At 41.9% G+C, this 24,780-nt stretch overlaps 1 protein-coding gene across 4 annotated transcripts in view; it reads left to right on the forward strand.

Moving 5' to 3' along the window:
- LOC143816198 (ras GTPase-activating protein 4-like) overlaps nt 1-24,780 on the forward strand; it is a 323,951-nt gene that overhangs the window by 257,292 nt on the left and 41,879 nt on the right. For all 4 annotated transcript variants that reach the window (XM_077296292.1, XM_077296293.1, XM_077296294.1 and 1 more), the window contains exons 8-11: nt 5,662-5,753; nt 7,179-7,296; nt 21,160-21,313; nt 23,044-23,108. In XM_077296292.1, coding sequence (XP_077152407.1) covers nt 5,662-5,753; nt 7,179-7,296; nt 21,160-21,313; nt 23,044-23,108 — 429 coding nt within the window. The remainder of the gene's footprint in view (nt 1-5,661; nt 5,754-7,178; nt 7,297-21,159; nt 21,314-23,043; nt 23,109-24,780) is intronic.

The following is a 24,780-nucleotide window of genomic DNA, read 5'->3' on the forward strand; positions in this document are numbered from 1 at the left end:
CTAGAGTTGTGGTACATTGTACTACTGTTCAGAGACACATGCACAAATATGGCCCTCATGGAAGAATCATCAGAAGAAAACTTCTCCTGCATCTTCACTATAAAATTCTGCGTCACAAGTATGCAAAAGAACATTAAAGCAAGCTTGATGCATTTTGGAAATAAGTCCTGTGGACCGATGAGGTTAAAATAGAACTCTTTGGCCACAATGATCAAAGGTATGTGTGGAGAAATAAAGAGCACAGAATTTCAGGAAAAGAACATGTTGCCAGACATTAACCATGTGGGGTAGATCAATCATGCTTTGGGGTTGTATTGCAATCAATGGCACTGGGAACATTTCACAGGTAGAGAGAAGAATTGATTCAATGAAATTTCAACAAATTCATGATGTAAACATAACACCATCTGTAAAAAGTTGAAGTTGAAAAGAGGATGACTTCTACAAATGGATAATTATCCTAAATACACATCAAAATTCACAATAGACTACCTCAAAAGGCAGAAGCTGAAGGTTTGTACAATGACCCTCACTGTCCCCTGATGTGAACATCATTGAAAATCTGTGGCTAGACCTCAGTAGAGCAGTGCATGGAAGATTCTGCAGAAATCTTACAGAACTGGAAGAATTTTCCAAGGAAGAATGGATGAAATATATATATAAAAGATATTTTTTTGCTAAAATACAAAGGAAATGTGTCTACTTTAACTTTAGGTCTTTGGGAGAAATTGCATCTTCAACTTGCTTAACTTCACTATAGCAGTGATTTTTAAACCAGGGGTGCCCAAACTTTTGCATGCCACTGTATTTATGGACGAGTGTCAAGTATACCCAGAAGATGTGGAAAGTGGAAACGTTCTTTTATAAGAAACTATTGAATCTATTTCTCAGACACCCTTATCAGAAATTAAACATGGGCATGTTACTAACCCAGAGGCTAAAGATAGAATCAGAAGCGTTGATCAGCCTTCATTAAATCACCTTAGTTCCAGAAAAATTGCTGCTATAAATGAAGAAGAACAAGAAATAATTGGCTGTTTAACAATGTTTTGTTCCTGTCGAACAGAAATGGGTTTGGTATAGCGCTTCAAGAGAAATTAAAAATGATTAGAAAAGGGAAAGTGATTTCTCAGCCGGTGAATTTCACAATGCGGTGCCGCTGCTTTTGTGCATTACCAGCGGGGGGTTAGTTGCTTCTTATTGCTGTTCTAGCTAGAGAAAATGAGATGTTATTTTTAGACATGTGTCTATCCAGTAATATTGCTACTTTCTTTTCCCTGTTCAATGTACGTTTTGTCTAATACTGAATAGGACCATTGTACCAGCACGCAGATTTTATGATACTCACCTGTGCATACAAAATTGTATTCATTACCTGAAAGCTAATAAATGCAAGGTCATTTCGGTGGCATATGTAATCTCACTGAATAGACACAGTATATGATAAATAGCCAGTTTTATTTAAAATTGTTATACTTTTCTGTTTCCAGATGAATGCACGTGAAATTTAACTGAGACCTAGCATATACCGGTATTCATGAATCTCACAAAGCCTCAAATAGTCCCTTAACTCCAGAAAAGATCCTTTCTCATTTTGTTACCAACCGCACAAAATTTGGCACTTTTTTAAGCAGTCATATATTGTTGATCCACATTTTTGTAGACTTTTTTCACTTGCTTTTTTTCTTTTTCTTAAAGATTTAAAAACATAGTTTGGTGGGAAGACTTTTTAGACCCAGTTAACACCTTGCATCAAAGTGTGACCGGGCCACATGTATCTCTCTAATTCAGCAGGCAGATATTGTAAGTGAGGAACAAGTTTTACATAGTTAGGCTTTTATAGTTTCAATAAATTCCAATAGCCAAATCTTACATTATACAGTGCTAACAGGGGCGTAACAAATGCGGTTGCAGAAGTCGCGACTGCCACCAGGCCATTGTGGTGGGGGGCCCACCGACGCCAGCGCAAACTTCAGCTGGCTGTGAATCCTCTGATGCACATTCAGCAGAAATGTATTGCGGCACAGATCCGTTGGGTCCGTGAATGGCAATGCACGCTGCTCTCTAATCAGAGGCAAGCAGGTTACGTCGGCATGCATGTGACTGGGGATGCACGGCAGTGATGTCATGTGCTCCCGTCGCTTGCATGCTGAAGTCAGCTGCAAGCTTCCGAAAAGTACACCGCGCCGCATGGGAACAGAGGTAAAGTGAGTTTAATTGTCTATTTTTTTCTATAAAAATAAACCAAAAGAGAAGCCACTCCATTGGAAGAATGTCACAACACATATGAGGTAGGGAAAGAGATGTTCAACTCACTTTTGTTTGTTGTGCATGCAAGGCACAACGCTGATGCTAAGCTGTGAATGATGGCGGTCCTGGAGCACTGCAGCACCTCTAACGTAGTGATAACTGATGAAAGGTGGGCAGTGGAGATCCACAGGGCACCAATCTCTGAGTCAGGAACTACCCAGGTCAGGTAAGAAAATCGATTTATTCACACAGCACATTTCTGGGACAATCCGTTCCCTTCATTAGTCCAAAACACACATCTAAAGGTACCGTCACATTAAGCGACGCTGCAGCGATAGCGACAGCGATGCCGATCGCTGCAGCGTCGCTGTTTGGTCGCTGGAGAGCTGTCACACAGACCGCTCTCCAGCGACCAACGATGCCGAGGTCCTCGGGTAACCAGGGTAAACATCGGGTTGCTAAGCGCAGGGCCGCGCTTAGTAACCCGATGTTTACCCTGGTTACCAGCGTAAAAGTTAAAAAAACAAACAGTACATACTCACCAGCGCGTCCCCCAGCCTCTGCTTCCTGACACTGACTGAGCTCCGGCCCTAACAGCACAGCGGTGACGTCACCGCTGTGCTTTCACTTTCAGTTTAGGGCCGGCGCTCAGTCAGTGTCAGGAAGCAGAGGCTGGGGGACGCGCAGGTGAGCATGTACTGTTTGTTTTTTTAACTTTTACGCTTGTAACCAGGGTAAACATCGGGTTACTAAGCGCGGCCCTGCGCTTAGTAACCCGATGTTTACCCTGGTTACCAGTGTAAAATATCGCTGGTATCCTTGCTTTTGCTGTCAAACACGGCGATACACGGCGACCTAGCGACCAAATAAAGTGCAGACCTTCTAGCAGCGACCAGCAATTTCACAGCGGGATCCAGATCGCTGCTGCGTGTCAAATACAGCGATATCGCTATCCAGGTCGCTGCAACGTCACGGATTGCTGGCGATATCGCCTAGTGTGACGGTACCTTAAGACCACTGTTGCATTTCTACAGAAGAAATGGGTGATCCTGTGGCCAAGTATATCTCCTAATCTGAACTCAATTGAACACCTATGGGTAATTCTACAGAGATAAGTTGTCATCACTCTCTGTCCAGCATCCAGGCTCTAAGAGAGATGTTGTTCTTACGGAATTGAAAAATATAGATGTAATATGTCACTAACTTGTTCATTCCACACCAGGAAGACTTAATGTTGTCCTGCGAAGTACTAGATGAAGTACGGTAGCTTTTGATGTGTGGTATATTTATTTTTGCACTAATTTGAGTATAAGTGAAAATTCTGTAATTAAAGTTATATTATTAACCTTACTTTTAAGTTATAGGTTATCAAAATGTTGGAAACTGTTCTTATGTTCAGCGAGATATTTAGTAAAATATCACTTTTCAGACAGGCTGTTCTCATTTATGCTTAGCACTCAGTGGTGTAACTAGACTCTGATTTGGATCAGGACACCCCCCCTCCTGGTATATATACATGTTCTCCATCTTGGTACATATGTCCCTCATCCTGGACCCATCCTAGTGTGTGTGTGTATATATATATATATATATATATATATATATATATAATATATATATATATATACCCTCCTTCTTGGTATATATGTCCCTCATCCCGGCCCCATCCTAGTATGTATATATATACATATACTATATGTATAAGGGTACGGATTGATTGTAGCATTCTCTCTTTCAATATAGAGCAGTACATCTGGGAATTCATGATACCATCAATGAAATGTAGCTCCTCGACACCAGGGGCATTCATGTAGCTCCACATAAGGACACTGCCACCACCATGTATCACTGTAGGCACCATGCATTTTTCTTGTTCTCTTCACCTTTGCGACACCATTCAGTTTGAAACCATCATTTCCAAATATGTCTCATGGCTCCAGAGTAGAGTTCCACAGTAGTCTTTATATTTTTCAACATTGGCCTTGTCCAATTGTAGGCAGGTTTTTATGTGCATGGATTTTAGGAGGGGCTTCCTGCGTGAACAACACCCATGCATGCTATTACTCTGCAGTGTACGCCCAATTGTGTCATGGGAAACAGTCACCCCAGTTTGGCTTTATACTTTTGTGGCTAACTGCAGTGAACTTGCATGTCGATTTTCTTCAACCCTTGTTATCAGAATACGCTCCTGTTTAGGTGTTAACTTCCATGGTCGGCTTGGATGTCTTTGTATGAGATGATTGCAGATCCATCTTTGTGCATTTTTATATAACTAGTGCTACAGTTTTCTGACTGATAAGTAAAGCTTTGCTGATCTTCTTGTAGATTTCAACTTTCTTGTGTAAAGAAATTATTTCCTATGTCAGGTCTTGAGACATTCCTCTTCCATGTGGTGGCATTGCTGACAGCATTAAATGGGGAAAGAAGCCTATTATAGTCACCTGTCCGCTAGATATCTGTTTTATGAATATTTAGATTTACCTGTGGTTGAATTCTTGACAGTTTCAATTTTGTAGAGTAAACTTTAGCTTTGCTCTTCCATTGGGGAGTACTAATGTTTTTCAACATGGTCTTGAATGAATTTGATAGGAAAATGTATTTTTTTGTGTGAAAAATAACAAATCTTGTTTGCAATCAATGGCCCACATTTGTGGGAGTATTTTGTAGTATGGTATACCATAGAAAATGTTGGTTCTAAAAGGAAAATAAAGGTTTTCTGACAAATCTGTTGGGCTGTACTCCTTTATGCAATGATGGAGCTGTTCTTTGTACGATGCTTTGTAACTGATGCTAAATTAAATTATAGCACCATAGGGTATGAATACTGTATAGAGGAAGTCGGGGAAGAGTTCTGCTGCTCCATTCTAAATGTGGATAATGGGGATAAAAGTGTCCCATTTTGCCAATGAGTGTGAGTCCCAGCAGTCGGACCCCCTCATTTATAATTTATCAACTATCCTTCACTGGAAATCCCTTTTAATTGAAAATCATTGACCTACTATACAATATAGTGGATCCCACAATCCAATGTTTTGTTTATTTATAGTAGGAGTTGATGGAAGATATTTGTAACGCTATAGACTTAAAGCTACATTTATTTAAAGCATTAATTTACCCATACGTTTCAAACATTTAGAAGTCAAGTTAAAACTTAGTTATTTTTTGCTCACAGGGTTTTTATTGCTTCCTGAACCCACACCTAAATATTGAAAATCCCTAGTGTTTTAGGTCATGCTACCTTTTTTGTGTTTTGTTTTTTAAATCGCTATAATTGTACTGTTTCCTACTGACTTTAGTGGGAAAAACACACCCGAATTAAAAATATGTAATGTTTCCTCTGTTTTATTTTATTGTGTAAGCCACTATTTCTTTGTGTGAAACACAAAAGCTAAATGAATATAATAAATTTAGGTAATGATCAACTTAAATGGACTTCAGCAAGACTTACAAGAAGAGGGATGGTTCAGACTGAGTCCTGGAAAGTCCAAAGCCAGTGTAGATGAGTAAGTTGATGTCAGCAAACTATTTTTTAATTATTTTTTTTATTGACAGTGTATCTTGGAATGTGGATTTTTGAAGATATATTGTTTTCCTTCACTTTAGGTTATAAATGTATAAGTAAAACTGACTATTGAGTCACGTAGTGTTTGGATAAATCAGCCAAGAAAATGTCAGCCCCTTAGAAAACCTTAAGTAGCACTTAAACAGTTCATGAAGCATTGAAAATCCTTACATTAGGTTCTTTTTATTGCGTATTAATTTACTTTCTAACAATAAGGTATTTAGAGAAAATAGAAGGGTCTCTTTGAAATTTGCAACCTGTGTTAAGTAAGGATTCTGTACTTTATAACAAAGCATTGTGGAATCCAGTAGAGAAGATTGTTTCTTGGTGCGTTAATCCCCTTAGTATAAGACATTTTGACTTTTAGTTGAAGTGATTATGGGGTGATGTTTTGTGACGTTCCAGGCAATGGGAGATCTTTTTCAGTTTGTGTAGTTCAGGAAGACCCCCCTGCTGTGTTTCTATTTTGCATCATTTTTGTAAGTGGCACCTAAAAGTACATGCTGAGACCTGATGGAGTCACATTGAAAAATAAAGTTATCCCTGCCAATTGTAAATAAACTATAGCTGGAAAGTTTGTTAGTTTATGATAGGATCAGAAATGTATAGACATAATACCTGCAATAGAATAAGTAATACTTTACAAAAGCACACATACAATTTTTGTACCAGCAAAGAGGTTTTCCAACCAAAATGTCTTGTGTAGACCCCTGTTAAACAAAAATATCACCTATGCATGATAATTGTATGATCGCTGGGCTCCCGGTCATAGGGGCCCCCTCTGATCACAAGTCCAGGGGTGGCCTTTGTGAATGGAACCACAGTGAACATGTGCAACCTCTGTTCCATTCATTGTCCATAGGACTTGTGGTTGCATATACTCTCCAGCATTGCAATCACACAAGGGAGTTTAGGGCTCCGTTCTTGGGATCAGTAGTGGTCTTAGCTAGACTCTTAGCAATCTTATATTTATCATCTTTCCTGTGGATATGTTATGGAACAACATCTTTAAGTCTAAGGTATTGGCTAGCACTGCTGACTACATAACTTGCCTGTAGCTACCTCTCATGTGATAGGGGACTGTGTGATCTAGAATGGGGCCACCAATACATTTTCTGCTTAGTGGCCATGACTAACCTTGAATCATGTTTCACAAATGTGATGGTTTCTTGAGCATATACAGTACATGAAGGATCTGATTAGTCAAGACCGGCGTTGTTCACACTGTTCTTGATGAGACAGCATACTAGGTTTAGATGCTTCTAATTTATGATTAGAAAGATACAGTAATATAGATAAATAGATAGATAGACAGACAATATGTCCAGATACTGTACTCACAAAAATTAATGCCGCTTCTATTTAGGGGAAACCTTGGTTCTCTTCAGCTACAAGTGCGTCTGCGTGATGAGACTGTTCTACCATCAGATTACTACAAACCTCTGGTGCAGTTGCTGTGTCAAGAGGTTAAAACATCTCATAAGGTAATAAAAATGCTATAGAAATAGCAAAAGTAGCGTTCAATTCGATTTTAGTATTAGATTTCTGTTAAGTTTATTGTTAGAGGATGTCTAAGTTCAGTTATTGGCATAAAGGTAAGTTGTTGCAGATTCTAGTTTATGTATGTTTTAAATTTACAGTTCATGAAATTAAAAAAAAACATATTTTGCCATGGTTTCACGTGATTGTGAAAAAAAGACAAAGAATGCTACATTATATTTGCATTATTAGGTGATGGTATCCGATCCACTCATATAGATCATGTGTCACCCTCCTCACACTAAAACTGTAACAATGACTTAGTAAACATTGGTTCCCTTTTTTTTTTTAATATATATTACCTATGTAACGTTAGGCCACCACATGCATAGGGCAAATGAGACAGGTGCTTATAGGGGGTCTCATAGTTGTATTTCATGCCCCAAACTATTTACAGTACAGACCAAAAGTTTGGACACACCTTCTCATTTAAAGATTTTTCTGTATTTTCATGACTATGAAAATTGTAAACTCACACTGAAGGCATCAAAACTATGAATTAACACATGTGGAATTATATACTTAACAAAAAAGTGTGAAACAACTGAAATTATGTCTTATATTCTAGGTTCTTCAAAGTAGCCACCTTTTGCTTTGATGACTGCTTTGCATACTCTTGGCATTCTCTTGATGAGCTTCAAGAGGTAGTCACCGGAAATGGTTTTCTCTTCACAGGTGTGCCCTGTCAGGTTTAAAAAGTGGGATTTCTTGCCTTATAAATGGGGTTGGGACCATCAGTTGTGTTTATCAGAAGTCTGGTGGATACACAGCTGATAGTCCTACTGAATAGGCTATTAGAATTTGTATTATGGCAAGAAAAACGCAGCTAAGTAAAGAAAAATGAGTGGCCATCATTACTTTAAGAAATGTCAGTCAGTCCGAAAAATTGGGAAAACTTTGAAAATGTCCCTAAGTGCAGTTGCAAAAACCATCAAGCACTACAAAGAAACTGGCTCACATGAGGACCGCCCCAGGAAAGGAAGACCAAGAGTCACCTCTGCTTCTGAGGATAAGTTTATCCGAGTCACCAGCCTCAGAAATCGCAGGTTAACAGCTGCTCAGATTAGAGACCAGGTCAATGCCACACAGAGTTCTAGCAGCAGACACATCTCTACAACAACTGTTAAGAGGAGACTTTGTGCATGAGGCCTTCATGGCAAAATAGCTCCCAGGAAACCAATTCTAAGGACAGGCAACAAGCAGAAAACACTTGTTTGGGCTAAAGAACACAAGGAATGGACATTAGACCAGTGGAAATCTGTGCTTTGGTCTGATGAGTCCAAATTTGAGATCTTTGGTTCCAACCGCCGTGTCTTTGTGCGACGCAGAAAAGGTGAACGGATGGACTCTACATGCCTGGTTCCCACCGTGAAGCATGGAGGAGGTGTGATGGTGTGGGGGTGCTTTGCTAGTGACACTGCTGGGGATTTATTCAAAATTGAAGGCATACTAAACCAGCATGGCTACCACAGCATCTTGCAGCGGCATGCTATTCCATCCAATTTGCCTTTAGTTGGACCATCATTTATTTTTCAACAGGACAATGACCTCAAACACACCCCCAGGCTGTGTAAGGGCTATTTGACCAAGAAGGAGAGTGATGGGGTGCTACACCAGATAACCTGGCCTCCACAGTCACCAGACCTGAACCCAATCGAGATGGTTTGGGGTAAGCTGGACCGCAGAGTGAAGGCAAAAGGGCCAACAAGTGCTAAGCATCTCTGGGAACTCCTTCAAGATTGTTGGAAGACCATTTCCGGTGACTACCTCTTGAAGCTCATCAAGAGAATGCCAAGAGTGTGCAAAGCAGTCATCAAAGCAAAAGGTGGCTACTTTGAAGAACCTGGAATATAAGACATATTTTCAGTTGTTTCACACTTTTTTGTTACGTATATAATTCCACATGTGTTAATTCATAGTTTTGATGCCTTCAGTGTGAATTTACAATTTTCATAGTCATGCAAATACAGAAAAATCTTTAAATGAGAAGGTGTGTCCAAACTTTTGATATGTACTGTATGTGCACATGTAGCTTTTTCAAAGACAAGTACAGCAATGCCTTTCTATGGCCAGTCCATTCCTCCATTACTGAGAAATAAGTGTTTAACTCCTTCCCAACATGCGCCGTATATATACCACTCACTATTTTCATTGTTTAGGCACATCAAGAGCTCTCCAAACGCGACATGGCGTCCACTAATGATTCCAGCAAATTTTGCATTCAAAAAGTGAAATGAGCCCTGCCATGCTCCAATCCAGTAGTTTTCCCCCACATATGGGGTATCACCATACTCAGGAGAAATTGCACAACAAACTCTATGCTGCAATTTTTCCTGACACCCTGACAGGGCTCTACGTTACAAATTTATGTGAAGCACCTAGGGGTTCAAGGTTCTCACCACACATCTAGTTTCCTGAGGGGTCTAGTTTCCAAAATAGGGTCAATTGTGAGCGTTTTCCACTGTTTAAGCTCATTAGGGGCTCTCCAAACACACATGGCGTCCGCTAATTATTCCAGCAAATTTTACATTCCAAAAGTCAAATGGTGCTCCTTCCCTTCCGATCCCTGCCGTGTGCTAAAACAGTAGTTTTCCTCAAAATATGCGGTATTAGCGTATTTGGGAAAAATTGCACAACAAATTGTATGGTGCAGTTTCTCCTGCTACTCTTGTGAAAATGCAAAATTTGGGGCTGGCTAAAAAAAAACATTTTTGTGGGAAAAATTAGATTTTTTTCATTTCAAGGCTCAAAGTTATAAACTTCTGTAAAGCTCCTGGGGAGGGTCAAAGTGCTCACTACACATCTAGATTAGTTACTCGAGGGGTCTAGTTTCCACAATGGTGTCACTTGTGAGCAATTTCCACTGTTTAGGCACATCAAGGGATCTCCAAACGCAAGATGGTGTCCACTAATTATTCCAACAAATCTTACATTCAAAAAGTCAAATGGCGCTCCTTCCCTTCAGAGCGCTTCCGTGTGCCAAAACAGTACACATATGGGGTATTGGCATACTGAGGAGAAATTGCACAACAAATTTTAGGTTCCATTTTTTCCGGTTACCCTTTGCGAAAATTAAAAAATGTGGGTCTAAAGTAAAATTTTTGTGAAATAAGTTAAATGTTCATTTTTTCCTTCCACATTCCATTAATTCCTGTGAAGCACCTGAAGTGAAGGATTATATACTTCTTGAATGTGGTTTTGAACACCTTGACGGGGGCAGTCTTTAGAATAGTGTCACTTGTTGGTATTTTCTGTCATATAGACCCCTCAAAGTCACTTCAAATGTGATGTGGTCCCTAAAAGAATGGTTTTGTAAATTTGGAAAAATGGGAAATCGCTGGTCAACTTTTAACCAATATAACTTCCTTACAAAAAAAATATGTTTCAAAAATTGTGCTGATATATAAAGTAGAGATTTGGGAAATAATATTTATTAACTATTTTGTGTGACATAACTTTGTGGTTTAAGGGCATAAAAATCAAAGCTTGAAAATTGCTAAATTTTCCAAGTTGTCACCAAATTTCTTATATTTTCACAAATAAATGCAAGTCATATCGAACAAATTTTACCACTATCATGAAGTACAACATGTCATGAGAAAACAGTCTCAGAATCGATGGAACCTGTTGAAGCATTCCAGAGTTATTACCACATAAATTGACACTGGTCAGAAATTGTAAAATTTGGCCTGGTCTGGAAGGTGAAAACAGTCTTTGAGGTGAAGAGGTTAAATTGATATTCAGGGGATGGTATAGATCTGAAGCCTCTGTCACTCCAGCTCTACACCCCGCCAAATGCCTCCTCTTCCATCTTGACAGACTGCTCCTTTGCCTGAAGTCACGCAACATAAAAGCTATCAGTGCAGGAAAGGGTCAGCGGGGTGGAGCTGAAGTACTGTCTTCTGTGATTACAAGCAAGGGTGAGTGTGAAAGGAAAGCATAGTTGTGCATCATTACAAACACTTCTTTGCATCTATCCCTAGCATCCAGAATTAATTCCCTGAGAGCTGGCACAGATCCAGAGTGGTGTAGGCATCTCTTATCTCACAGCACAGCTCTCCAACCTTCTTCCCCTACATTGTCAGTGCTGTGAGATGAAAGCAACAGCGTGTTACATACATCACGCTGTGTTTCTGCTAGCTATCAGGGCATTATCCCTCGATGCCTGTGATAGATGCAGAGAGGTGTTTGTAATGACGCACAGTTCTTCTATCCTCCCGCTGTCTACTTATGATTAGTCACCATCATGTACGGGGAAATAGTAAAAGCTATCAGTGACAAATCTTTAACACTCCTGTGGTTATATAAACTTCAAAAGCTATTATCCCACAAAGGAGATGAGAAATGTAAAACATACAAAAGAAAAAAATACAGTGCTTTAACTCTGTGCCACTATTTCATGATGTGGTCAGTTTAATTTGCTGGTAAAAAGTCCACTTTCAACACCACAATCATTGATCGCTATTAGAGATGAGCCACCTCCCTAGTGTTCGGGTTCGGTTCGGTTCGTCGAACGGACGTGTTCGACGAACACCGTCGAACCCCATTGAAACCAATGGCAGGCAAACACAAACACATACAAACACATGGAAAACACATAGAAAACACCTTAAAAAGGTGTCCAAAAGCTGACAAACTGCTCAGAAGACACAACAAACACATGGAAAAGTCACAACTACATATATATTCATGCGAAAAGAAACGAGGTGGAGGAGTAAAAGGAGGAGGAGACACAGATATAGGCATGTCATGCCCTTCTAAAATCAAGAAAGGCTGGAGTAAAAATCTAAACTCACTCTACCAACACCCAGACGTCTTGACAAAAAAAATAAAAAAATAAATATCTTTAGGTAGAATGGCGGCGGGTCCATTCAGAACACTTTCCTTAGAAGACGTAGTGGTACCCCCGTTGGGAGTTGTGCCAAAAAATGAACCCAATACATTCAGACTAATCCACCATTTGTCATATCCAAGGGGAAGGTCTGTAAATGACAACATCAACGCGGAACCAAGTACAGTACTATGTACTGTACCTCCTTTGACGAGGCAATCAGGCGGGTCAAGAAGTTGGTAAGGGGCACCCTAATGGCCAAAACAGACATTGAGGGGGCGTTCCGGTTACTACCTATGCCTCCAAATAGTGTCCTCCCATTGGGCTGCTTCTGTGAAGGAGCATACTACATAGATCGCTGTTTGCCCATGGGGTGCTCCATATCCTGATCACTATTTGAGGCGTTTAGTTGCTTCCTCGAATGTGTCGTCATGGACGTTTGTAAGGCGGCACATATTAACCATTACCTCGATGACTTCTTATGCCTGGGCCCAAAAGATTCGCCACAGTGTGAAAATACGCGGTAGTTAACCTGTGAGAAGGAGAGAGCTGGAGGGAGCGTGGACACCCCAGAGCCGAGGGGTTAGATTGAAAAAGAAAGAAAGCGGTGTAGCTTGCTTCATGGGTGGGGGACTCTGCTGAGTAGCAGAAATCGCTACTAGGCCCAAAAGGATTTCCTGGGCCAGATGCCGTTAAAAATAGTAGTTAGGTGAACAGGCAGTGTAGCTTGCTTCATGGGTGGGGTACGCTGCTGAGTAGCACTAAATTCTACTAGGCCCAAAAGGATTTCCTGGGCTAGATGCCGTTACAAAATAGTACTTAGGTAAACAGGCGGTGTAGCTTGCTTCATGGGTGGGGTACGCTGCTGAGTAGCACCAAATTCTACTAGGCCCAAAAGGATTTCCTGGGCCAGATGCCGTTAAAAATAGTACTTAGGTAAACAGGCGGTGTAGCTTGCTTCATGGGTGGGGTACGCTGCTGAGTAGTACTAAATTCTACTAGGCCCAAAAGGATTTCCCGGGCTAGATGCCGTTACAAAATAGTAGTTAGGTAAACAAGCAGTGTAGCTTGCTTCATGGGTGAAGTACGCTGCTGAGTAGCACCAAATTCTACTAGGCCCAAAAGGATTTCCTGGGCCAGATGCCGTTAAAAAATAGTACTTAGGTAAACAGGCGATGTAGCTTGCTTCATGGGTGGGGTACGCTGCTGAGCAGCACTAAATTCTACTAGGCCCAAAAGGATTTCCCGGGCTAGATGCCGTTAAAAATAGTACTTAGGTAAACAGGCGGTGGGTGGCTGGGCTACTCTGCTGACTAGCAGACAATGAAGCTTTGGAGCAGACCTCTGAATCCCAGGCCATAGTATGAGTAAACAACTCGCAACTTCATGTAAAACTCAGCAAGGGGACTAAATAAAAGAGTCTCCATTTTTTAAAAAAATTCAGCCACAGACACCACTTAAGTGGCATCAATTTCGACAGAGTATTTTAAAACGGTTGGTGAGGTGATTTTCAAAAATCATCAAGCTTTTAGTCTCCCCAAGATGACACAGGGGTAGAAAAGTCCTTGCGGATCCAGGATTTGTTCATCTTGATGAACGTTAGTCTGTCTACATTGTCACTGGACAGCCGCGTACGCTTATCTGTCAGCACACCACCAGCAGCGCTGAACACACGTTCAAAGAGAACGCTGGCTGCATGGTACGACAAGATCTCCAAGGGGTGAGTGGCGAGCTCAGGCCATTTTTCAAGATTGGAAGCCCAAAATGAGCAAGGGTCCAGTTCCACAGTCATGGCATCGGTGTTAACTTAGAGATACTCTTGTACCATCCTCTCTAGGCGTTGGCTGTGCGTCAGACTTCTTGTCTCCTGTGGCCTTGCAAAGGATGGTCTAAAAAAATCTTGAAACGATTGGAAAAAATTTGCTGTTACCACCAGATACGATGTTACTGTTACGGTTAGAGTGATGACTCAATAGTCCCACGGTTGGCAATTTAGAACTCAGAGATTGACTACGTGCACCACTGGTGTTTTGTGGAACAGCAGATGTTAGATTCTGTGACAGTCTCTGCTGATACTCCTGCATGCGTGAATCCCTTTCTATGGCAGGAATTATTTCACCAAATTTGCTTTTGTATCGGGGATCTAAGAGTGTGGCAACCCAGTAGTCGGCATTACTTCGGATTCTGACAATCCGAGGGTCATGTTGCAGGTAGTGCAGCAAGAAGGCACTCATGTGTCTTGCGCATCCAGGAGGACCAAGTCCTTGTTGTCTTGGTGGTGACGAGGTGAGAATCATGCTTCCTTCGTCTGCCCTCTCCCCCCAACCTCGCACAACAGAAATTTGATCAAGGTCTCCCTCAAAATAGTACTTAGGTAAACAGGCGATGTAGCTTGCTTCATGGGTGGGGTACGCTGCTGAGCAGCACTAAATTCTACTAGGCCCAAAAGGATTTCCTGGGCTAGATGCCATTAAAAATAGTACTTAGGTAAACAGGCGGTGGGTGGCTGGGCTACTCTGCTGACTAGCAGACAATGAAGCTTTGGAGCAGACCTCTGAATCCCAGGCCATAGTATGAGTAAACAACTCGCAACTTCATGTAAAACTCAGCAAGGGGACTAAATAAAAGAGTCTCCATTTTTTCAAAAAATTCGGCCACAGACACCACTTAAGTGGCATCAATTTCGACAGAGTATTTTAAAACGGTTGGTGAGGTGATTTTCAAAAATCATCAAGCTTTTAGTCTCCCCAAGATGACACAGGGGTAGAAAAGTCCTTGCGGATCCAGGATTTGTTCATCTTGATGAACGTTAGTCTGTCTACATTGTCACTGGACAGCCGCGTACGCTTATCTGTCAGCACACCACCAGCAGCGCTGAACACACGTTCAAAGAGAACGCTGGCTGCATGGTACGACAAGATCTCCAAGGGGTGAGTGGCGAGCTCAGGCCATTTTTCAAGATTGGAAGCCCAAAATGAGCAAGGGTCCAGTTCCACAGTCATGGCATCGGTGTTAACTTGGAGATACTCTTGTACCATCCTCTCTAGGCGTTGGCTGTGCGTCAGACTTCTTGTCTCCTGTGGCCTTGCAAAGGATGGTCTAAAAAAATCTTGAAACGATTGGAAAAAATTTGCTGTTACCACCAGATACGATGTTACTGTTACGGTTAGAGTGATGACTCAATAGTCCCACGGTTGGCAATTTAGAACTCAGAGATTGACTACGTGCACCACTGGTGTTTTGTGGAACAGCAGATGTTAGATTCTGTGACAGTCTCTGCTGATACTCCTGCATGCGTGAATCCCTTTCTATGGCAGGAATTATTTCACCAAATTTGCTTTTGTATCGGGGATCTAAGAGTGTGGCAACCCAGTAGTCGGCATTACTTCGGATTCTGACAATCCGAGGGTCATGTTGCAGGTAGTGCAGCAAGAAGGCACTCATGTGTCTTGCGCATCCAGGAGGACCAAGTCCTTGTTGTCTTGGTGGTGACGAGGTGAGAATCATGCTTCCTTCGTCTGCCCTCTCCCCCCAACCTCGCACAACAGAAATTTGATCAAGGTCTCCCTCATCTGATGAGTCTTCCATGCCCAGCGCCAGTTCGTCCTCCACTTCTTCCTCGCCTCCTGCACCTTAGCAGTTTGGCTGCTACCATGCGCCCTCGGTAATCCCTCTCCCCCAACCTCCAATGCCAGCCGCCTTGGTGCTGCCAACCTTCTTGACCTTGGAGATATGATCCCTTCCGCATACGACTCCTCCTGTTCCTCCTCCTCCTCTTGTTCCACCACCTGACTCCGAACACTGTGTAAGGTGTGCTCCAGCATGTAAATCACCGGAATAGTCATGCTGATAATGGCATCGTCAGCACTAAACATCTTCGTTGCTATTTCAAAACTGTGCAGAAGGGTGCATAGGTACCTGATCTGAGACCACTCTTGCAGCGTGACTTGCCCCACCTCTTGAGCTCGTTGGCACATGCTATACGTCATAACATATTGCACCAGGGGTCGTTCGACAGTGCAGACACTGCTCCTAGGCCCAAAACTATTAACTGGATTAGATGCAGTAAAAATTGAGATACACAGGCGGTATAGTTTGTTTCACAGGCGGGCTACTCTGCTGACGTGCAGACACTGCTCCTAGGCCCAAAACTATTAACTGGATTAGATGCAGTAAAAATAGAGATACACAGGCGGTATAGTTAGTTTCACAGGCTGGCTACTCTGCTGACATGCAGACACTGCTCCTAGGCCCAAAACTATTAACTGGATTAGATGCAGTAAAAATTGAGATACACAGGCGGTATAGTTTATTTCACAGGCTGGCTACTCTGCTGACGTGGAGACACTGCTCCTAGGCCTTAAACTATTAACTGGATTAGATGCAGTGAAAATAGAGATACACAGGCGGTATAGTTAGTTTCACAGGCTGGCTACTCTGCTGACGTGCAGACACTGCTCCTAGGCCCAAAACTATTAACTGGATTAGATGCAGTAAAAATTGAGATACACAGGCGGTATAGTTTATTTCACAGGCTGGCTACTCTGCTGACGTGCACACACTGCTCCTAGGCCTTAAACTATTAACTGGATTAGATGCAGTGAAAATAGAGATACACAGGCGGGATAGTTAGTTTCACAGGCTGGCTACTCTGCTGACGTGCAGACACTGCTCCTAGGCCCAAAACTATTAACTGGATTAGATGCAGTAAAAATTGAGATACACAGGCGGTATAGTTTGTTTCACAGGCGGGCTATTCTGCGGACGTGCAGACACTGCTCCTAGGCCCTAAACTATTAACTGGATTAGATGCAGTGAAAATAGAGATACACAGGAGGTGTAGTTAGTTTCACAGGCGGGCTACTCTGCTGACGTGCAGACACTGCTACTAAGCCCAAAACCCCAAAACGATTTACTAGGTTAGATGCAGTAAAAATTGAGATACACAGGTGGTGTAGCTAGCTTCACAGGTGGGCTACTCAGATGACTATCAGACAATGCTACTAGCCCAAAAGGATTGGCTGAGCTAGATTACACCAAATGCTGTGACTAAAGGTACCTTCACACGAAACGGCATCGCTAGCGATCCGTGACGTTGCAGCGTCCTCGCTAACGATATCGTTTCGTTTGACACGCAGCAGCGATCAGGATCCTGCTGTGATGTCACTGGTCGCTGAATAAAGTCCAGAACTTTATTTGGTCGTCCGATCGCTGTGTATCGTTGTGTTTGAAAGCAAAAGCAACGATACCAGCGATGTTTTACACTGGTAACCAGGGTAAACATCGGGTTACCAAGCGCAGGGCCGCGCTTAGTAACCCGATGTTTACCCTGGTTACCAGCGTAAAAGTAAAAAAAACAAACAGTACATGCTCACCTGCGCGTCCCCCAGCCTCTGCTTCCTGAGCCGGCCCTAAAGTGAAAGTGAAAGCACAGCGGTGACGTCACCGCTGTGCTGTTAGGGCCGGAGCTCAGTCAGTGTCAGGAAGCAGACGCTGGGGGACGCGCAGGTGAGCATGTACTGTTTGTTTTTTTTACTTTTACGCTGGTAACCAGGGTAAACATCGGGTTACTAAGCGCGGCCCTGCGCTTAGCAACCCGATGTTTACCCTGGTTACCCGGGGACCTCGGCATCGTTGGTCGCTGGAGAGCGGTCTGTGTGACAGCTCCCCAGCGATCAAACAGCGACGCTGCAGCGATCGGCATCGTTGTCGCTATCGCTGCAGCGTCGCTTCGTGTGAAGGTACCTTAACACTTGCACAGCACTGGCTCAGACCTGCCTGGCAAACAGTGCTATGAACTGCTGTATCCTACCCTGAAAAGGGCTGATATTACAACTAGTCCCGACTCCTCCCGACTCCCTAAACCTATCTCTCTGACAATTCGCTCCAAAAAAACACTCTTAGTCTGTATAGCGCCCACAGCAGCAGCGGTGCCGTCTAACACTAAGCTGCAGCAGTGAGGAAATGGTGGCGACGGGGCAAATGGCTGGTTCTTATAGGGCAAGGACATGTGACATACACAGCCAATGACACATGCCCTTGCTTGTGTGCATCACATGCACATTGCTGTGTGTGTGCGCACTGCTGATAGGCTGAGAGACTGCACCGCCCCTCTGTAAATGCGGGAAAGAAAAAAAAAATGGAGATCGGCGTTATTTCAGCACAGATCTATCCCCCGCCCCCCCCTGCCCACTATACACTGAAACAGTCCATTAACAATGATAAACAGTTTTAACGTGCAAATCAAGCTAGGCTTTTGGTGAACGAACAGTTATCGAACAGAAACTCGAACAGACGAATTTTAAGCAAATTGTTCGGGTTTGTCGAACGACTCGAACACCGCCCAAAACAGCTCGAATTTGAAATTGGCGAACAGTTCGACTCGAACACCGCTCATCTCTAATCGCTATATATAGGATAGAGGCAGGGACATGTCCTGGTGGTAACACAACTGGACACATGATTACCTGGATGACAGTGGAAGCAGGCTACTGTTGGTCTAACTATACCTAACAATGATAATGGCTATTGTAACAAAGTTGTTATTTTGTAACTGGCAATGCTTTGCAGTTCCATCAACATTGGAAAAGGATAGCCAAAAAAAGTGTTAATATGCCCCAGTGGCCTTATTTGAACTGTGAGCAAAATCACCTAAAAAAGGCCCCTAATATTTATTATCATAATCATCACTAGCCTGTCCCATTAAAGTAGACAAGTAATACATCTAAATACATTATTTTTCAGATTACATTATTTTTTCTTCCAAATTTGGGAGGAAAATTCAGGTTGCGTCTTATAATACAAAGTGAGCTTATCGGGGAGCGGAGGCGGTGAAGCGGAGCGATAGTGGGATCTCAGAAAGTGTTGGTGATGGTGAGTGGAGTCCATTTTCCCTATGATATTTCTGCGGTGGGCTTTGGAAAAAAATGGCCACTGGAGGCAGCACATGCGCAGATTGAGATAGCTTTCCCGAAGCCCACTGCAGGGATATCACTGAGAAAGTGTACTCCACTCACCGGTGCCGACACCAGGCACCGCAGCATCACCCTGCTTCTGCTGCTGCTGACTACTATAGGTCCCATACCTTAAAGGGAGCCTGTCAGCAGGATTGTGCACAGCAACCTACAGAGAGTGTCAGGTTGCGGCCTTTATACTGATTAAAATGATACCTGGGGTGATGAAATCTGTCTTGAGGTTGTTGTTTAATATTTATTTTCAGTTTTTAGTTAATGAGATTCTCGTGCCCTGAGGAGGGGCTGGAGGGGTGTGTGCATGTGGTGCTCTGATTAGGTATTCATAATGCAGACTGCTGTCAGGTCACTGACCCCTCAGTGACTGCCCCCTAGTTTGCATAATGAATACCATTACATACTGAATTAAAAAAAAAACGCTTCTGCGGGCAGGTGCCAGCCATGGCATAATCACATGGTTACTGTGCACTTAATCCCTTTTGCTGACTTAATTGAGCGAGGGGGAAAGAAAAAGTCAATTTAAAAATGGCGCCCGCCACACCTGCGCAGTAGTTGCTATCGGTGTCTGTAGCATTTATCCGATAGTTGCTACTGCGCATGCATCGGTGGCGCCATCATACTGGAGAAGCAAAAAAAAATTCCCCCTCCAAGATGGCGCAACTCGCGTCTGTGCAGTAGCAGCTCAGAGATAGCCATTTTCAAATAGATTTTTTTTTCTTTTTTTCTCCAACCTGAATAACATGAAGAAAATATATTATTGGCACACTAAACGTGTGATTATGCTGCAGAGCAGGTGCCATGGCTGGCAGGAGAAGGTTTTGTTTTTTTTAAGTATATACAGATATTCATTATGCAAACTAGAGGGCAGGTCACTAAGGGAGCAGAGATCTGTCAGCAGGCTGCATTATGAATACTAAGCAGAGCACCACATGAAGACCTCCACAGGCCGCCCCAGAGCACGAGCATATCATTAGCACAAAACTGAAAATAAAGATTAAAGAACAACCACAAGACGGATTTCATCAACCAGGGTATCATTTTATTCAGTATAACGGTGCCAACCTGACACTGTCTGTAGGTTACTGTGTACAATGCTGCTGACAGGTTCCCTTTAAGTGGTCTTCTCACTTTCCAGACACATTGTATCCTTTATAGATTAAGCATTGAGCCCTATATTCTTCTTTGGCAATCCGTATATCTGATGAAAGTCTGAACTGAGACTGAAACATCATATATGATCACTGTGGATTGAAAATAAATCATCTTTTTTGTACATCAATTGAGTGCCAAGTTCTCCATCGTTATTATATGATGGATTGGGCTCCTACTTGTGCACCTCCTTTCAGGAGTGCCGCGCTCTACTACTCCTTATGGTCCGGTGCATCTTATAATCCGCAAAGTACGGTAATCGGTATATAATGTCAAAAAGAAAGTAAAAAAAAGCTGACACCATGGTAGGCCTATTTGATTATCCAAAAAACTTCTTGACTGTTAACAAAACATTTTTTTTACTTTACTATAAGCTTAAAAATTCATTAAAAGAAAGGAAAATAAAATTTCTATGTATAAAATTATAAAAAAAGAAACATAGCGGCTAACTATTTGCATTAGATTATAATCAACAGATCCTTTGGTTTTGAAAGTTTCAGTGGGATTTATACAGCCACACGTTTCAGAATTCATATTACTCGACAGTGAGGACCATTCAGTGTAATTGAACCTAATAGAATTAGTGATTCATTGAATCATCCACTGAGTGTGACAGGTACAGGACTCAGCCATTGCCAATGATTTAAAAGTTTGCATACAAAATCCTGTGTTATGTGGTGGCATCTGGACAAACAAGATTTACCTGGGGTAGAAATCCCACATTTGGTGCTTCTTTCCCTAATTGTCTGGGGCGAGTTACTAACCGCTTACATATTACCGTATATCGCTATTGCTGTATAATAATTTCCTGCATGTTTTGATTTACCCAAATCCTTAACGTAACTTGTTTTAACTAGGAAAAAAGTGGACATTTAATAACTTTGATCGATGAGACCACATCGGCTGAATGTAGACAAGAAGTGGCAGCCAACTTAGTAAAAATCTTTTGGGGGCAAGGGCTAGCGAAGGAGTTCTTGGATCTGCTCTTCAGACTAGAACTTGATAAAACAAGTAAGTGGAATTATTTATTTTAATGGTGCCCTTTTGCAGTTGTGAAAAAAAGATTGTGCTGTAAATAATTTTATTCATTTTAAACACTTCTTTTGGAGTACTGGTGCACATCCAAAGTCACAGACCCGCATTTACGTCAGTGTCTCATCATAATCATATCTGCTCTCTTCCTGCAATTTAATGATTAAGGTTATCAAGAAGTCTGAGACTCATTGAAAGAAGTATACAGGCACACAGAGGAATTATAAACACTATTCAGTAAGGAATCTGTAGCCAAGATAATAGGTAAAACCATCATAACAATGGAGTTTTTTTATAAGTGTATTTTTGTCCACAGCTGCATTCACAATTCTTCTGCTTTTAACTTAAAAAAAAATAGTTTAACTTCTAAAATACATTTGAAAAAGCTTAAAGCACCACCCCAGCATTCTTGTTATTTTAGCGCTGGAGTGGTGTCATTAATGAAACCCTATTATCATACTTACCAGCCGCCGTCTTCAGCTCTTCCCTGCGCCGTTTCAGTCCTGTGCTGCCATTTTGTGACTGCAACTTCTGACTGACTGAAAGTCAGAGGTAATAGGCATAAGCTCTCAATGCAAGTCCATGAGATCCTTGTTCTGGCCCTCAAAGACTTACATTGAATTGTGACTTGCAGACCCATCCGGGAGATCACAATCTGCTGGAGACCGACTGGAGCGGTGCCGGTGGCAAAGGAAGACGGTGACTGGTAAGTATAATACTAGGTGCCGGGAATTTAGAGTAGTGGCAGCACTCCACCCCTGCATAAAAAGAAAACTCTTGAGCGATGCTTTAAAGGAATATCATTAAGTTTTTGATGTTATTCCCTATCTATGGGGTAAAATATATCTTCCCATTGGCTACGAGTCTGACTGCTGTGACCCCTGCCTATCCCAGAACCCAAGCTCAAAAGAAACCCTTGTGAATAGAGTGGTGGTCAATAATGTACACGGCAGCACCATTTATCCTTAATGGGATTATTGAAGATAGCGGCAATGCAAATGATCGATCACGACTCCATTTACACACCCTGTCTCTTGGAATCAGCAGAAGTCCCAGCAGTTGGACCCCCAGTGACTGGGAAGTTAATTCCTATACAATGAACAGGAGATAACTTCCAAACTAGAGAATTCCCCTTTAACTGAGCTTGTGATGCAGTCCTTGTTCTGTATAGTGCATGGTGTGAGGAATGTTAAAAACAAATCACAATCGTGAATGTTGACACACAAAGGACTGTTGGGACATTCCAGCTCTGAAGCTTGCAGTTCTTTGGCTTTTAGTCAGGATTAGTGATGAGTGAGTGTACTTGTTGCTCGGGTTTTCCATAGCACGCTTGGGTGACTTCTGAGTATTTGTGACTGCTCGGAGATTTAGTTTTCATTGCGGCAGCTGAATGATTTACAGCTACTAGACAGCTTGATTACATGTGGGGATTCCCTAGCAACCAGGCAACCCCCACATGTACTCAGGCTGGCTAGTAGCTGTAAATCATTCAGCTGCAGTGATGAAAACTAAATCTCCGAGCAGTCATAAATACTCGGAGGTCACCCGAGCGTGCTCGGGAAAACCTGAGCAACGAGTGCACTCTCTCATCACTAGTCAGGATCGTAACAAGATATGTATTAGATTGTATGCATATAAAAAAAACAAGTTTGCAGATGCTGTCTCATATAATAAAGCTTTCCTTTTCAATTATCTTCTATGTACAACAGATGAACCAAACACATTATTCAGAAGTAACTCTTTGGCTTCTAAGTCTATGGAATCATTTCTTAAGGTAAGCTGTCTATTGCTCTTCAGTTTGTATTGTATCTTCGTAAAGTGTGACAACTCACAATGAATATTCCTTTTATCATCTTGATTTTTTTTGTCAAATTCATTACTTTAGACATTTTTATAGTAGTCAGAGCTTGGTTTTCCTGGAAGAGAGCTAAGCAACTTCTGCATATACTATGCACAATGATTACAATTCTGACTGATTGCAGCTGCCACTTGGGAAAATTATGACCCTTCTATACACTGTATTATTATTGAATTCCATGGCTGGTAGCCAACCCCTAATCTCAGAATCTGAAGGCTGTCAGAATGTATCATTTAAATTTTGTGTTCAGTGGGTTTCTAAGAGTACATCAATTTCTGCAACTTTGCTGCTGGTAAAATACTCCTGTCCTCTTCTGTAAATTTATGGGTGCCATTTACTGCAAAGCTACTTTACAAAATTAACTACATATACATTATGAATAAATCTCTTAGCTTAAATGACGCTTTTGCTCAGAATGTCTGTCTAATCCTGATATTAAAATAAACAGCTGTAGTCCAGCTTAAAAATGAAAGAACTTATGAGTCCAAGAGTATTCATAAGCTAAAGTCAACCTGTTAAACTCTTGAACATGATCATCAAACAGTCCTACAAAGAAAACAAAATTATAATATGACATATTTATTAGGCTTTGTCAGCAGTAGTGTGGTGCAGGACCGCACCCCTGACAGCACCCAGCACTTGGTACCACACATGATGTAGCACTCCCGCCTCATGTGACGCATGTGGGCCAAGCTGGTTTCCTATGTTCCACCAGCCCATTTTTGCGGGTCAAGCTATAATAGTGCGGTCCAAGGACTGGAAGTATGTCGCACACTGTTAATCACAATTAGCGCACGTCGGTTTAAATGGAGGCATCACTGTCTAACACATGCAGCAGCAGTTCCTTTGGACAAATGGTATGTGCCCTATTTTTGGAACTCCCCTGATGAATCGAGAACAGAAGAACAAAAAAGGCCAACCATGCATTCCAAGGTATTGTGGAAAGAAAAGTCAATTTATTAATTTAATCAGGTAAAAATAACAGAAAAAACAACAATGAATTGAATAAAATGTTAAAATTTAACAACAAGGACGCACACCCAGGACAATAATAATAAAAAAAGCTGTGTGAAAAGGTGTCAAAATGGTATGCACAGTACAAAGAATAGTATGCACAATTATATAGAACAGTGGACAAGGTTGTGCAAAGTATTTACTGGTGAATAAAGAGCTTGGGCAGTTTAACAAGATTGGATATTACCCTAAATTCATAATACAAATAGATGCATATCATTTGAATGTCAAAGCACCAGGTAACAGCAAAAAACAAATGTGTAGTGTAAGAGACAGAAGATCATGTGGAGTTGTAAGTAAATTAATCCAAAGTGGAGGCTAACTTACAAGGACAGTGCAGATCTCTGACTCCTGGATGGCGTCCAACCCAACGCATGTTTCGGCTGCCTTCCCCCAGGACTTGTTTCCAAAATGCGTCAGGCTTGTTTAAATGTACTTTTGCATACTTCTGATGCAGAATTTTATGTTGAGGACTCAGTAGAGGTTTTCTTGTAATTACTCTTCCATGAAGGCCATATTTGTGCAGGTGTCTCTGAACAGTATAACAATGTACCACAACTCCAGAGTCTACTTA

The sequence above is a fragment of the Ranitomeya variabilis genome, chromosome 3, assembly GCF_051348905.1.
Source record: "Ranitomeya variabilis isolate aRanVar5 chromosome 3, aRanVar5.hap1, whole genome shotgun sequence".
Lineage (NCBI taxonomy): Eukaryota > Metazoa > Chordata > Amphibia > Anura > Dendrobatidae > Ranitomeya > Ranitomeya variabilis.